The 17,041-nt window shown below is 43.4% G+C and overlaps 1 protein-coding gene across 3 annotated transcripts in view; it reads right to left on the bottom strand.

Annotated features, from left to right (window-relative positions):
• Positions 1-17,041, bottom strand: part of MYO19 (myosin XIX) — a 411,745-nt gene that overhangs the window by 16,638 nt on the left and 378,066 nt on the right. For all 3 annotated transcript variants that reach the window (XM_069756629.1, XM_069756628.1, XM_069756627.1), the window contains one exon: positions 13,801-13,904. In XM_069756629.1, coding sequence (XP_069612730.1) covers positions 13,801-13,904 — 104 coding nt within the window. The remainder of the gene's footprint in view (positions 1-13,800; positions 13,905-17,041) is intronic.

The raw sequence follows: 17,041 nt of genomic DNA on the forward strand, positions 1-17,041 counted from the left end.
CATGTCACTGGAGCGGAAGTCGCAGTGACTCACCTGCACAGAAGATCCCTGAATACACTGTCCATAGAAGGGAGGAAAGGGTATGGATTGTGGAAGGAGTGGAAGGTGCAGGCACGGGACTCAGGCACCACAACTGAACATCACAAGACACTGATGTGCATGGGAGAGGGGTGATATTATAATGAAGACAGGAGACAGGCATTTCTTCCAGGCACCGCACAACCAGGAGCCTGGAAGAAATCCTTAGCATAAAGAAATTAATTAAATTTTCTCAACAACAAGACCGCTAATATGAGGCATACAGGTAGAACTAGTTTAACATTGTTTGTTTCCAGGACTTGTTTCCAAAATGCATCAAGCTTCTTTAGATGTTCTTTTGCATACTTATGCTCTGAATTTTATGGTGGTGACACAGGAGAGGTTTTCTGCTGATAACTCTTCCATGAAGGCCATATTTGTGCAGGTGTCTCTTAGCAGTAGAACAATGTACCACAACTCCAGAGTCCGCTAAATCTTTCTGAAGGTCTTTTGCAGTCAAACAGGGATTCTGATTTGTATCTCTAGAAATTCCAATAGTAGTTCTCACAACCTTATCTTGACCTCCACTGTTCCTGTTAACTGCTGTTTTTTTAACCCCTTCCCGACCTGTGACGCCACGTAGGCATCATGAAAGTGGGTGCCAATCTGAGCTATGACCCCAATGTGGCGTCATGGCAGGATCGCGTTCCTGCAGATCGGGTGAAAGGGTTAACTGAAATTTCACCCGACTTGCATTGTCATGCATGAAGATGATTTTGCTCCTGAAGGCACGTTTCTGCTTTTTAGACCATGGAAGAAAGTTGTCAGTCAGAAACTCTAAATACTTTGCAGAGGTCATTTTCATACCTTCAGGAACATTAAAGCGTCCTACCAGCTGTTTCCTCATGATTCTGGCCCAAAATGTGACTCCTCCACCTCCTTGCTGATGTCGCAGCCTTATTGGGACATGGTGGCAATCCACCAACCATCCACTACTCCATCCATCTGGACCATACAGGGTTGCTTGACACTCATCAGTAAACAAGACTATTTGGAAATTAGTGTTCATGTATGTCTGGGCCCACTTTAACCATTTCTGCTTGTGAACACTGTTTAAGGGTGGCTGAATATTAGGTTTATGCACCACAGCAAGCCTTTGAAGGATCCTACACCTTGAGGTTCGAGGGACTCCAGAGGCACCAGCAGCCTCAAATAACTGTTTGCTGCTTTGTAAAGGTATTTTGGCAGCTGCTCTCTTAATCCCATGAATTTGTCTGGCAGAAACCTTCCTCATTATGCCTTTATCAGCACGAACACTTCTGTGCTCAGATTCAGCCACAAATCTCTTAACAGTACAATGATAACGCTTAAGTTTTAGGGAAATATCTAATGTTTTCATCCCTTGACCAAGGCATTGCACTATTTGATGCTTTTAGGGAGCAGTGATCCTTTTTCTTTTCCATGTTACTTGAAAACTGTGGCCTGCTTAATAATGTGGAACATCATTTTTAAGTAGTTTTCCTTTAATTTGAATCACCAGGAAAATTAATTATCACATGTGTTTAAGATTGATTTCAGTGATCCATTGAGTCCTGAGACACAATACCATCCATGAGTTTATTTAAAAAACAAAACAAAACAATCTTTAAGACACTTAAATCCAATTTGCATAATAATTTGTAACACAGTGTATCGAGGACCTTTCAATATGTCATTTTTTACCTGGTTGAAATTTTTAACTCTTCATTCTGGGAGTCTTCATGAGAAGCCCTCCCAATTTTCTAAAATACTAGATAATTACAGATTGTGGAAACAGTGGCATTTATATCAGGTAAACAAAAAAAAAAGTGTTTATCGTAAGTGCCAAGTCTTCTTTAACCCCTTCATGACCTTGGGATTTTCCGCTTTTCCGTGTTCGTTTTTCGCTCCCCTCCTTCCCAGAGCCATAACTTTTGTATTTTTCCGTCAAAATGGCCATGTGAGGGCTTATTTTTGGCAAAACAAGTTGTACTTTTGAACGACATCATTGGTTTTAGCATGTCGTGTACTAGAAAATGGGAAAAAAGTCCAACTGCGGTGAAATTGCAAAAAAAGTGCAATCCCACACTTGTTTTTTGTTTGGCTTTTTTGCTAGGTTCACTAAATGCTAAAACTGACCTGCTATTATGATTCTCCAGGTCATTACGGGTTCATAGACACCTAACATGTCTAGGTTATTTTTTATCTAAGTGGTGAAAAAAAATTCCAAACTTTGCTAAAAAAATAAAATAAAATTGCGGGCTTATTTTTTGCGTGCCGAGCTGGCATTTTTAATGATACCATGTTGGTGCAGATACGTTCTTTTGATCGCCCGTTATTGCATTTTAATGCAATGTTGCGGTGACAAAAAAAATGTAATTCTGGCGTTTCAAATTTTTTTTCTCTCTACGCCGTTTAGCAATCAGGTTAATCCTTTTTTATAATTGATAGATCGGGCGATTCTGAACACGGTGATACCAAATATGTGTAGGTTTGATTTTTTTTTTATTGATTTATTTTGAATGGGACGAAAGGGAGGTGATTTAAACGTTTATATTTTTTTTATTTTTTTCGGGATCAGTAACCATAGAGGTCTCAAGGACCTCTATGGTTACTATACAGAAGCATCGCTGACCCCCGATCATGTGACGGGGGTCGGCGATGCACTCATTTCCGGCCGGATGCACCGGTTAAATGCCACTGTCAGCGTTTGACAGCGGCATTTAACTAGTTAATAGCGGCGAGTGAATCGCGATTTCACCCGCCACTATTGCGGGCTCATGTCAGCTGTTCATGTGATGTGGGCTAACCGCTGGAGCCCTGCATCAAAGCGGGGTATCTGACCTCGGACGTACTATCCCGTCCGAGGTCAGAAAGGGGTTAATCAGTTCATGAGTAGTGATGAGCGAATATACTCGTTACTTGAGATTTCTCGAGCACACTCGGGTGTCCTCAGAGTATTTTTTAGTGCTCAGAGATTTAGTTTTTATTGCTGCAGCTGAATGATTTACATCTGTTAGCCAGCATAAGTACATGTGGGGATTGCCTGGTTGCTAGGGAATCCCCACATGTAATCAAGCTGGCTAAGAGATGTAAATCATTCAGCTGCAGCAAGAAAAACTAAATCTCCGAGCACTAAAAAAATACTCTGAGGACCCCCGAGTGTGCTCGAGAAATCTCGAGTAACGAGTATATTCACTCATCACTATTCATGAGTTCATGACCGGGCCACTTTCAGATTTTCGGATTTTATTGCACAGGTGCTTTTAACGGCTCTAAAAGAAGTTCTTATTGGGTATTAGAATAAGTGTTGCCCCTTGTTTTTACAGTGCATGGGGATTAATATTTCATGTCATTTTTATATATATTTTTTTGCTGATATCAGGGGGGGAGGGGATATACAGAAAAAATACATATATTTCTCACACTTTTTATTTATTTTTTTAATGCCCACAATGGACCACTAAAACAAACATTTATTTTGCACACTGTGCCACCCATTTGAGTCCAGAGGAGGTAACAGGCTTCCTATCCGTATATACAACAGTGTTCAGCACTATGTGTGCAGGGATTGAGAAGGTAGACATGATAATACATCACATTTGCATTCTCTGCAGGGTGCCTAGATGTGTCTGACAGCCGGCTCCCTGCCGCCGCAGCTGCACAGTGTCCTGCAGCAGCTCTATTATGCAGTGCTGTTTTAGAAAGTCAGTGCTGAATAGAACGCGGACTTCCTGGATGTTTATAGCCTATAGGCGGGTCATGACGCAGTTATAATATAACATTTATTCAGTTAACCAAAAAACTATTATTTGAAATGAAAAATATGTGCTTTTCCCCTTGTAGGATACTAGGGTGCAACTGTGTACCCCCTTACTTACAACTTCTGCCTAATGTCCCCAAGTTTATTCCAACCAATCTTGCCATGACAGACTATAAACTCACAACACCACCACAAGTTTACACTACATATAAGGTAGACAATTACCTCGGTTTAATACACTTTTATAAACTCTAGATCCGCAGCTGCAAACAGTAAAGTGATATACATAGAAGGAGAAAAGGAGACAAAAAGAAATGTGAGAGAAAAGTGAAGATATGAGAAAGACAGCTGGTAAGAGAAAAGCTACACAGTATACTGTAAGTTTAAGCTTCACTTTCTAGTAAATCCTAAATTTGATACATAAAGCTGTGAATATAGTATATGTGTTGGCTGACAACTATCCCCCCAATCCCTCTATACATGCCCAGCTTGCCTTTTCCCAGACAGTTGGCTAATCTAATGTGTATGGCTAACCTTAAAGAGTCTATCAGCAATTTTGACCCTTCAAAACTGCTGACAATGCAATATAGAGGATGAGAGAACAGTGCATACATACCTGAGGTGATGGTCACGCAAGTACAATGGAGAAATACACATTCTACGGTCTCTGGCATCTGTATCCCAAGGTGTGAGTAGAATGTGTGCATAGTGTAATGTCCACAAGGAATTTAAGAGAGTAAGCTTTAACTGTAGTTTATTCGTCTCCTCTTTTCCTCCAGCACACGGCATTACAGTAGCATAACATTTTCTCCAGTTATGAGAGAAATTAGTGACATCAGTCATATCAAACTGGGGGAACGTGTGCAAGTATTCAGCCATGATGGAGTCTCTCAGTGACGCTGGCGTGTGAATCAGTAAAGCAGGGGTCAGTACTCACAGCAGCAGGTGATTGAATCCCATCCTCGTCGCCAGTTGTAATGTCCACACGGTGCAAGGAATTTAAGAGAGTAAGCTTTAACTGTAGTTTATTCGTCTCTTCTTTTCCTCCAGCACACAGCATAACAGTAGCATATCATTTTCTCCTCAGACTAGAACTGAAACTGCAAATAAACTCCCACCCTCACATTCTTAAAGAGACAGATCTAATCATTATATCATCCTATATAAATATATATATATATACACATATATTAACAACCTAAAACAAATATTGAAATTGCAACAACACGAAACATTTTTTTTAGTTATATCTCTTCAATAAGTCTCGAAGGAGCCTTTCTTTCCCGTGTAGGGTAATGTCTGGGTTCATTGGGGGTGTCCATTGCTGATGGATCAGCCACCTCCTGTTGGTCCTCTACACCGTCGGGTATCAAATCTTCCACTGGTGGAAGTTCATTACCATTGTTCTGCGGTATGATTTTAAAATGTGAGGAATTTCGAGTGATGGAGTGTCCGTCTCACTCAGCCGTAAACATATTGCCTATTCACTCAGTAACATTATATTTTGCAGGACTATATACAGCTGAGGTTTTGTTGGTTGATTTTTGATGCACAACAACGATATCACCTCTTTTGATGGCACATTGCTGTGCCCCTCGCCTTCTGTCTGCATAATGTTTCATGGCTTGCTTGTTAAAGAAATCCGTTGTTCGCACTGAAGAGTCATTTGGTAAGGGATGACTGGTCACATCAGGGATCCGTATATGAGGAGTTCTGCTGAACATTAGATGAGATGGAGAAGCATTAGTGGTAGAATGTGGCGTATTGCGGAAATTGCGCATGAATTTGTATAGTGACTGTTTCAGTGGGGTGTGCTCCAGACTAGCTGCCTTGATTCGTTTCCCCATGGTGCGCATGAAACGTTCTATGATTCCATTAGCTTGCGGACAGCAAGGTGTGATTTTTCTGTGGCTGAACCCCAAGTATTCAGAAAACTGTGCAAACACATGTCCATTAAATGGAGGTCCATGATCTGTTTTGACCACTCTCGGAATGCCATATGCAGAGAATGTGTTGTTCAGTTCTGGTATGACACTATTAGCAGACGTTGAAGAGATGAATGAAATGACAGGGTATCTAGAATATTCATCAATTGTTACTAGAATGTATTGGCCATTTGGTAATGGTCCATATATGTCGACTGCCACTTCCTCCCATACAGCAGTGGGTAACGGAGACATTTGTAATGGCTCTAGAGTTGATGATGGAGTAATTAATTGACAAGTGGAGCAATGTCTAATCTTCTCTTCCACCAATTTATCCATATTTGGGAACCACACTTTTTCTCTGAGTAACTTTTTTGTGCCAACAATTCCTAGATGACCTTCGTGTGCTATCTGTATGACTAGGTTGCGCAAGGCCTTAGGTACAACCAGTTTGGTACCGCGAAGGATGAGTTGGTCTTCAGTGACTGATAATTCCTCACGTACATTTGAAAATAGTTTTAACTCCTTCAAATCAATCCCATCATCAGGAAATGTTTTCTTTTGAATTTCATGCCACCTTCTATTTTGAATTATTTGCATTAAGGCACAGAGTGTCTTGTCACTTGTTGTCGTATTCACAAACTGATCAACAGAAAGTGCTTTTGGCACGGCGTGAGCTGCAACAAAATGTATGTATTCTTCAACTGAGGAATGCCCAGGTAAATCATGATTCGTAGGATGTCTTGAGAGGTAATCAGCCGGATTGCTGTATTTTCCAGGTTTGTGAACAATTTTGTAATTATAGTCCTGTAGATGGACACCCCATCGTTCAATCCGTGCCGGCATTTTAGCTCTGGGATTTCCAAAAATAGTAAGGAGGGCTTGAAGATCTGTGACAATAGTGAAGGGAGCTCCATAGAGAAATAAGTGAAAGTGTTCAAATCCCCAGGCGACTGCCATGCTTTCTTTTTCAGGTTGCGAATACTTTCTTTAAGTGTTTATTAAGCTTTTACTTGCATAAGAAATGATGTGGGGACTTTGATTGTCATCACTGTATTGTGCTAAAATAGCACCCAGTCCCATGGGACTGGCGTCCACAATCAGTTCGGTTTGAAGAGCTGGATCAAAATAGGTCATGGTGGTTGTTGAGCAGAGTTCATTTTTAATTAACTCTATTACATACATATAGTAACTGTTACTATATACAATTATTAGGTTCTGTAGAGAAGGACGTAGATCTGGGGATTTATTATGATGGAATATTGGCTGAACTGGATGGACAAATGTCTTTTTTCAGCCTTACTAACTATGTTACTTACTAACTATGTTACTATGTTAATTGTTTCAAAAGAGGCCTGACAGTCTTGGGACCATTGAAAAACACAATTTTGTTTCGTAAGTTCTCTTAATAGAGTGCTGATTGTCGAAAAATTTGGAATGTATCTAGCACAGTAGCTTGCCATTCCAAGAAAAGAGCGAACTTCACTGGCATCCTGTGGAATTGAAGCTGTTCTGATGGATTCCACCTTCTTGGGATCAGGTCATACTCCTTCCGCCGAGAAAATGTGACCATAGAACTCCAATGAATTTTTATCTAATTTTCTTTGTTTAGCGTGAGTCCAGCAGAGAGTAGACATTCAAATATAGCATATAGAGTACGATTATGTTCAGCTTGAGTTTTCCCAAAAACCAGTATGTCATCACTGTAATTAAAGGCATTTGGAATGTGTTGAATGACGCTCCTTATCGTATCTTGAAAAATTTCCGCTGCTGAGCAGACCCCAAAAGTCAATCTTTTGTATCTTCTGAGACCCACAGGGGTGGAAAATGTTGTTAAAGGGAAGGTGCCATCAAAAAAAAATTTTTTTCAGAAATTGTAAAAATGTAAAGAATTAATGATTACATTTTCTTAAAAAATATTATCATTTGTTTATAATTTAGTAAAATATGAAAAATAGTTTGAAAAGTTTTGGAATTTCCACTTTTAAACACTAGGGGGAGCAGCTGCTGAAATTTCAGAAAAACCTAGTGTACAAATAGCTCACATTACTGCACTGCAGTAAATATGGGCGGAGTCTGCTGACGTGTGTGATGTCTCCCCTCCTCCCCTTCTGGGTGTTTGCTAAGGGATTAGAGAGGATGCTATTCAGGAACCCAGTGAGCAGCCATTTTGTTGGTGACTGCAGAGTATGGCTGCCGTCACACTATCAGTATTTGGTCAGTATTTTACCTCAGTATTTGTAAGCAAAAACCAGGAGTGGAACAAATAGAGGAAAAGTATAATAGAAACATATGCACCACTTCTGCATTTATCACCCACTCCTGGTTTTAGCTTACAAATACTGAGGTAAAATACAAACCAAATAATGATAGTGTGAAGGCAACCTTATACTGACAAGTAGACAGTCACCAAGTATGGCAGGCAGCAAGGATTCTGGGAGATATGTGGTGGAGGGAGCAGGGTGACAGCAGCACAGAGTATTTCAGGAGAGCAGTGTGCTGGTCTATGGGGGCCCCCTGTTTGGTGCGCGGAGCAGCCAGGGATTGTACATAGAGCGCTGTCTTTTATACACATGGATGGACAGTCTCCTCAGAAATCCAGGAAACATTTCTGCGGATTGATGGCCTGGTCTGATCCAGACTTTGCATGCAGACCCCATTCCCCTCCTCAGATCCTGTCTTCTCCATCCTGTCCTGGCGATGTGTGAAAGCGAGGCGACAGGCGAAGTACGGGGTGACGCTGGGAAGGAAATTTAGCCATCTAGTAACGATAAAAATGAGACCCCTCTCTTCAGCTATCTCACCAGCCTTCCCCTGACTACACCTAACTGGAGGTCATGCTGCCCCCTCTATTACCCCAGACCCGCGTGCAGGTGCTCAGCCAGAACCACCATAGAATGGGTCCGCTTTCTGAAGATAATACTGCCATAGTGTTCTCACATAATACCGCCATATAGATCACACATAATACTATCAAATAGATCACACAATACTGTCATACAGTTCTCACATAATACCACCATATAGATCACACATAATACCGCCAGTGTTCTCACATACCACCATATGCTTCTCACATAATACCGCCATATAAATCACCCATAATGCCGCCACATAGATCTCACATGTATTGTAAATAAAGACTCGGCCAGAATAAAGTCCTTTATTAATCTTTTTTATACCATACCGAACGCATAATCCTCGACTCCCTCATCTCCCACAACAAAAATAATAAACCACAATGGGGAAAGACACGCAGGGGGGAGAGGAGTGCATAGGAGAGGATTAGATACTGACTGCTCAGCCGTGTATCTAATCCTGTCCTGTGTGATACTGTGCTGCGCCGTGTATCTAATCCTATCTTGTGTGATACTGTACACAGGACTAGATTAGCTAGACAGGACAGAGGTAGCAGTGGTAGATGGTATATAGAGGCAGGCAGCAGTGGTAGATGGTATATAGAGGCAGGCAGCAGTGGTAGATGGTATATAGAGGCAGGCAGCAGTGGTAGGTGGTATACAGAGGCAGGTGGCGGTGCTATACAGAGGCAGGTAGCGGTGCTATACAGAGGCAGGTAGCGGTGCTATACAGAGGCAGGCAGCAGTGGTAGGTGGTATACAGAGGCAGGTGGCGGTGCTATACAGAGGCAGGTAGCGGTGCTATACAGAGGCAGGTAGCGGTGCTATACAGAGGCAGGTAGCGGTGTTATACAGAGGCAGGCAGCAGTGGTAGATGGTATATAGAGGCAGGCAGCAGTGTTAGGTGGCATACAGAGGCAGGTAGCGGTGGTATACAGAGGCAGGCAGCAGTAGTAGATGGTATATAGAGGCATGCAGCAGTGGTAGGTGGTATACAGAGGCAGGTAGCGGTGGTATACAGAGGCAGGTAGCGGTGGTATATAGAGGCTGGTAGCAGTGGTAGGTGGTATATAGGGGCTGGTAGCAGTGGTAGGTGGTATATAGGGGCTGGCAGCAGTGGTATATAGGGGCAGGTAGCAGTGGTATATAGGAGCAGGTAGCAGTGGTATACAGGAGCAGGTAGCAGTGGTATATAGGGGCAGGCAGCAGTGGTATATAGGAGCAGGTAGCAGTGGTATATAGGGGCAGGTAGCAGTGGTATATAGAAGCAGGTAGCAGTGGTATATAGGGGCAGGTATCAGTGGTATATAGGAGCAGATAGCAGTGGTATATAGGAGCAGGTAGCAGTGGTATATAGGGGCAGGTAGCAGTGGTATATAAGGGCTGGTAGCAGTGGTATATAGGGGCAGGTAGCAGTGGTATATAGGAGCAGGTAGCAGTGGTATATAGGGGCAGGTAGCAGTGGTATATAGGAGCAGGTAGCAGTGGTATATAGGGGCAGGTAGCAGTGGTATATAGAAGCAGGTAGCAGTGGTATATAGGGGCAGGTAGCAGTGGTATATAGGAGCAGATAGCAGTGGTATATAGGAGCAGGTAGCAGTGGTATATAGGGGCAGGTAGCAGTGGTATATAGGGGCTAGTAGCAGTGGTATATAGGGGCAGGTAGCAGTGGTATATAGGAGCAGATAGCAGTGGTATATAGGAGCAGGTAGCAGTGGTATATAGGGGCAGGTAGCAGTGGTATATAGGGGCATGTAGCAGTGGTATATAGGAGCAGGTAGCAGTGGTATATAAGGGCTGGTAGCAGTGGTATATAGGAGCAGGTAGCAGTGGTATATAGGGGCAGGTAGCAGTGGTATATAGGAGCAGGTAGCAGTGGTATATAGGGGCAGGTAGCAGTGGTATATAAGGGCTGGTAGCAGTGGTATATAGGGACAGGTAGCAGTGGTAGATGCATAAGAAAATAAAAACTCTGTAATTACCTTCAGTCCTCTTCCAGGAAGTGCTGAGTCATGTTCAGGGCAGAGCAGTGTGACGATCTCCCTGCTCTGCTCTGAACAGGTCGGCAGTGAGCAGTGATTGCAGCCTGTGCTGTAATACTAAGTACAGGCTGCAATCACAGGTCCTGGCTGCAGATACTCACCCCGAACCTCTCTTCCCAGCAGCAGCTTCTCCCTGGCAGCTCCTGCTATGATCGCACACACTGAGCTGTGTGTGCGATGACAGAGGAAAAAAACAAAATGGCCGCGATCTCCTCTCACAGCTGTGACGTAGCAGCCCAGTGGGCGTGCCCAAGTCACAGCTGAGAGGCAGGAGAAGCGGTCGGAGCCCGACTGTTGGCTCCTATGCCCATGGCTGCCGTAAGTGAGGTGTGCAAGTGTCGTGCCCAGACACTTACACCCACACTAATGAAAATGGCGGCCTCCAGTGGCAAAAGTAAAAATGAATAAATAAAAAAGTATTAAAGTAGTACATTTACTTTTGTATTAAAAATAATTATATAATCAATAATTATTAATACAAAAACTAAAATCACGGCACCCTCCCTTTAAGTATCTGGATTCTGGGCTCAATTCTAATTGATGATAGCCCTTATTGAGGTCGAGCTTTGAAAAAACGGTTGCTCCATTTAATAGATGAATAATGTCATCAATTGTGGGTGAGATATGTCTTTCCCTTTGAATAGCAGTGTTGGGCAGGCGCATGTCAACACACAGTCTTACCTGCTCTGGAGTCTTTGGTTTTGGAACTACCACAAGTGGAGAGACCCACGGAGTGGGACCAGAAACAGATTCAATGACATCATCATCCATGAGTAATTGGAGTTCCTTTTCTACCTTCTTTCTCAGGTGAAATGGAATACGCATGTGAGCCTGGGCTACTGGACGAACACGGTCATCCACATGAAGATGCACTTGAGAGTCCTTTAATTTCCCCAATCCACTAAATAGGAAGGGAAAACTGTTCACCATGGTTTGTACATCCAGGTCCGCAGGGTCAGTTATGGTATGAATAATCTGGAGGAGTCCTAGCTTCAAGGCAGTGTGATAGCTGAGAAGACAGCCTCCCGATCATTGTAATGTGTGAAAAGTGGTTTTCTGCCTATTTTCTTTATAGCTAAGTTCAGCATCAAATTGTCCCATTGTAACTAGAGGTGTTTTAGATCCATATGGAAATACTTTAGTATGCACTTGCTGTAAGACTGGCTTTGTTTTCAATTGTTCATAAGCATTGCTGTCTATGATATCCACCGAAGCTCCTGTATCTATTGTAAAGGTGATATCCGTGTTGCAGATGGTGAGTGTAATACATGGAGACTGCACTGAGCCAGTGACAGAAGTTGTGAACACATAGTTCTCAGCCACAGACATTTCTTCTATATCTTGATTTACCATTTTTATATTTGCAGGCTTTGTAATTGGCAGAGGAGACTTGTTGGGCGCTGATTTGCAGACAACTGCAAAATGGTTGCCTTTTCCACATTTACTGCAAGTTTGTCCTATAGCTGGACATTTATTCATGTGGTGAGGGAAATCTTGTCCACATCTATAACATTTCTTCTGTTTCGGGGCTTGCTTGCCTTGTGCACTGTTATGTTTGAGATTATGCACATGTAAATTATCCCCATTCTCCATTGCACTTGCCTGATGATCTGCTATCTCTATAGCATGGGCCATCTTGGTAAATCATGCAGAGAGAGATCCTGCTGCAGAGCTTTACACCTTATGGTATTGGACGAGCAGGTGACAATTACTTGAGTTAGGATTTCATCATCTACGTCAGTAAATGCACACCCATGTGCTAGTTCTAGCCGGGTGACATAGGTGTCTATGGATTCTTCTGGAAGCTGCTTAGCAATGCTGAACTTGTATCTTTCATATCTGATGTTTTGTTTTGGGTTGAAGTAGTCAGTGAGAGCTTTGGAGCAGTTGCTGTACGTGTCTCTGCTGCCGGTAATGTGCTGCATATGTCATAGACTCCTGTGCCCACGCAATGCAGGAACACCGCTCATGATCACTTGGAGGACTCTGAGACTGACTGGTTCAAGGTTCTCTGGTCTGATGAGACCACGATCGAGATCTTTGGTGCCAACCACACACGTGACGTTTGGAGACTGGATGGCACTGCATACGACCCCAAGAATACCATCCCTACAGTCAAGCATGGTGGTGGCAACATCATGCTGTGGGGCTGTTTCTCAGCCAAGGGGCCTGGCCATCTGGTCCGAATCCATGGGAAGATGGATAGCACGGCCTACCTGGAGATTTTGGCAAGAACCTCCGCTCCTCCATCAAGGATCTTAAGATGGGTCGTCATTTCATCTTCCAACAAGACAACGACCCAAAGCACACAGCCAAGAAAACCAAGGCCTGGTTCAAGAGGAAAAAAATCAAGGTGTTGCAGGGGCCTAGTCAGTCTCCTGACCTTAACCCAATTGAAAACTTGTGGAAGGAGCTCAAGATTAAAGTCCACATGAGACACCCAAAGAACCTAGATAACGAGGAGTGGACCAAGATAACTCCAGAGACCTGTGCCTGCCTGATCAGGTCTTATAAAAGACGATTATTAGCTGTAATTGCAAACAAAGGTTATTCCACAAAATATTAAACCCAGGGGTTGAATAATAATTGACCCACACTTTTATGTTTAAAATTTATAAAAATTTAACTGAGCAACAAAACTTTTTGGTTTGTAAGATTTATGCATCTGTTAATAAATCCTGCTCATGTTTGAAGTTTGAAGGCTCTAACTTATTTGCATCTTATTAAACCTGCTAAATCTGCAGGGGGTTGAATACTACTTGTAGGCACTGTACATACTTCCACCACTGGGCGTGGCCTAGCTGCATACACTTGTATTGAGCAGAGGTCACGCCCCGTCTAGTGATGCAGCCTTCTAGTAGGCATGGTCGACTAGAGGGTCCAGCCTTGCTCCATACAAGTGTATGGCGAGTGAGACCATGCCCAATGGCCGGGAGTATGTATAACACATGAAAGCAGCAAATCCCCGCAGTGAACAGTTGCTGCGCTGGGATGATTCATAAGTCTACAGTCGCACAGAGTGATTGCAGACTTATCTGTTTTGACCGGACAACCCCTTTAGGTAGGACTGTGCTTGTCATCTATTTTCACAGCTTCATATTCTAAAGAATAATAATGCAACATGTATACTGCAGGGACTAACATTCATTTACATGATATCTCAGTTGGGAAATTACCTTGACTTGCAGAGTCTTTTCTCATTTGCTTCTTTTCAATTTCTATACTATGCTTAAAGGGTGTAATTACTTCATAGCGTTTTACAAAGCTTTGGAAAGAAATCCTAAAAGATAAAGGAAGATTGCAAGTGTTGGTACTGTTCAATGTCCAACAGATGGTAAAAGAGAATTTCCATAGAAAGTTCAATGTTTAACCACTTAAAGGGAATCTGTTGCCAGGTTTTTGCCACCTGGTCTGAGAGTAGCAAAATATGTAGACCGAGACCATGATTCCAGCAATGTATCATTTACTGGGCTGCTTGGAGTAATTTTGATAAAATCACTGTTTTATCAACAGGAGGTTATTAATAGAGAACTAGTAAACCTGCTGCCAATTCATAGGTTCTGTATAACCCAGCCCACATCATTTATTGACAAATTTCTGCCTATGCACAGTGTACACAGAAAGCTGTCCATCAGTTAAAAGGGGTGGGGTTATACAACCCCTGGCAAAAATTATGTAATCACCGGCCTTGGAGGATGTTCATTCAGTTGTTTAATTTTGTAGAAAAAAAGCAGTTCACAGACATGGCACAAAACTAAAGTAATTTCTAATGGCAACTTTCTGGCTTTAAGAAACACTAAAAGAAATCAAGAACAAAAATGTGGTAGTCAGTAATGGTTACTTTTTTTATTAACCAAGCATAGGGTAAAAATTATGGAGTCACTCAATTATGAGGGAAAAAATTATGGAATCATGAAAAACAAACAAACAAAAAAACCACTCAAACACATCACTAGTATTTTGTTGCACCACCTCTGGTTTTTATAACAGCTTGCAGTCTCTGAGGCTTGGACTAAGGGCCCGACTGGCCATCGGGCACTTCTGGCAAATGCCAGAGGGGCCGGTGCCAGGAGTGGGCCGCTGCCACTATCAGCGGCACCAGGGCCGACTCCTGCCGCCAGCGGCGACTCACCCCCCCGATTGCCCGCCCCTCCTTCAACTAGACCGATGTCTATGACACCAGTACAGTTGAACGCAATGATGGAGGAGAGAGCGTCCGCTGTCACTCCCTCTCCCATCGTTCCCCGCTCTGCCTCGCACTGACACTGCGGGTGCGCGATGATGTTATATCACGCACCTGCTGTGTGGCCGGGCAGACTGCAGCTGCTGAGACTGGAGACAGGAGCAGCATGGGGCATGAGGAGAGTGTTTTTTTTACATATCAGTGAGTGATAACTGGATTGTGGGGCAATTGAGGGGGCTGCATTACATTCTTTGGGGGCTGGCCGTATTACATTCTATGGGGGCTGGCCGCATTACATTCTATGGGGGCTGGCCGCATTACATTCTATGGGGGCTGTGCCGCATTACATTCTATGGGGGCTGGCCGCATTACATTCTATAGGGGCTGGCCGCATTACATTCTATGGGGGCTGGCCGCATTACATTCTATGGGGGCTGGCCGCATTACATTCTATGGGGGCTGGCCGCATTACATTCTATGGGGGCTGGCCGCATTACATTCTATGGGGGCTGGCCGCATTACATTCTATGGGGGCTGGCCGCATTACATTCTATGGGGGCTGGCCGCATTACATTCTATGGGGGCTGGCTGCATTACATTCTTTGGGGGCTGGCTGCATTACATTCTATGGGGGCTGGCTGCATTACATTCTATGGGGGCTGGCTGCATTACATTCTATGGGGGCTGGCTGCATTACATTCTATGGGGGCTGGCTGCATTACATTCTATGGGGCTGGCTGCATTACATTCTATGGGGGCTGGCTGCATTACATTCTATGGGGGCTGGCTGCATTACATTCTATGGGGGCTGGCTGCATTACATTCTATGGGGGCTGGCAGCATAACTTTCTATGGGGGCTGGCTGCATTACATTCTATGGGGGCTGGCTGCATTACATTCTATGGGGGCTGGCTGCATTACATTCTATGGGGGCTGGCTGCATTACATTCTATGGGGGCTGGCTGCATTACATTCTATGTGGGCTGGCTGCATTACATTCTATGGGGGCTGGCTGCATTACATTCTGGCTACATTATGAGGCCTGGCTGCATTACATTCTATGGGGGCTGTGCTGTATTACATTCTATTGGGGGAGGCTTTATTACATTCTTTGGGGGCTGGGTTGTATTACATTCTATGGGGCTGTGCTGTATTATATTCTATGGGGGGCTGTATTACATTCTATGGGGGGCTATATTATATTCTATGGGGGGCTGTATTACATTCTATGGGGGGCTGTATTACATTCTATGGGGGGCTATATTACATTCTATGGGGGGCTGTATTACATTCTATGGGGGGCTGTATTACATTCTATGGGGGGCTATATTACATTCTATGGGGGGCTGTATTACATTCTATGGGGGGGCTGTATTACATTCTCTGGGGGCTACATTATATTCTGAGGGGGCAGTATTATATTCTATGAGGGGTGACTGCATCATAATCTATGAGGGGGCTACATTATATTCTATGGGGAGCTGCATTATCCTATATGAGGAGGGCTGCATTGTATTCTATGGAAGGGCTACATTATACACTATGGGGGCTGCATTATGCTTGATGAGGGGGCTACCATATATGCAGGGGCTGCATTATACTATATGAGGGGGCTGCATTATATTCTCTGGTGGGTTACATTATACTCAGGAGGCTACAATATATTCTGTGGGGTGGCTGCATTTTACTCTGGAGTGGCATTATACTATATGTGGAGGACTATGGGCTGTATTATACTAAACAAGCAAAATGATGCCTATTCATCGAGTGATTCGATTGGTTATGTGGGAACAGAAATCCTTGTTCTCAGCAGCACATCGCCGGTGTAAACTGTAGTTGTGCTGCTGATAACATGATACTGTATGGGGACAGATTGAACTAACTGTGATTGTTCTGTTCCCTTCATTCTTTCTCAGTTGGTGTAAAGAGACTGGGAAACAAGCGTACGACTTCAGTATTGTCGATCACACTCGTTTAGCGGCCTGAGATCAGTGCATGTAAATACAGCAGAAATGCTTCGCAGGGAGATGAGGCAAGGATGATGACAGTTGTAGTTAACACCCGACGCCTGGGAATAGCGCTAACTCTATTGCTTTTACCAGCCGCCAAAGTACCGTATTTTTCGGACTATAAGACGCACCGGACCATAAGACGCACCCCAAATTTGGGGTGAAAATTGCAGAAAAAAATTTTTTTTATAACATGGGGGTCCGTCTTATTGTCCGAATTTACAG

Source organism: Ranitomeya imitator, chromosome 3, assembly GCF_032444005.1.
Source record: "Ranitomeya imitator isolate aRanImi1 chromosome 3, aRanImi1.pri, whole genome shotgun sequence".
NCBI classification, from domain to species: Eukaryota; Metazoa; Chordata; class Amphibia; order Anura; family Dendrobatidae; genus Ranitomeya; species Ranitomeya imitator.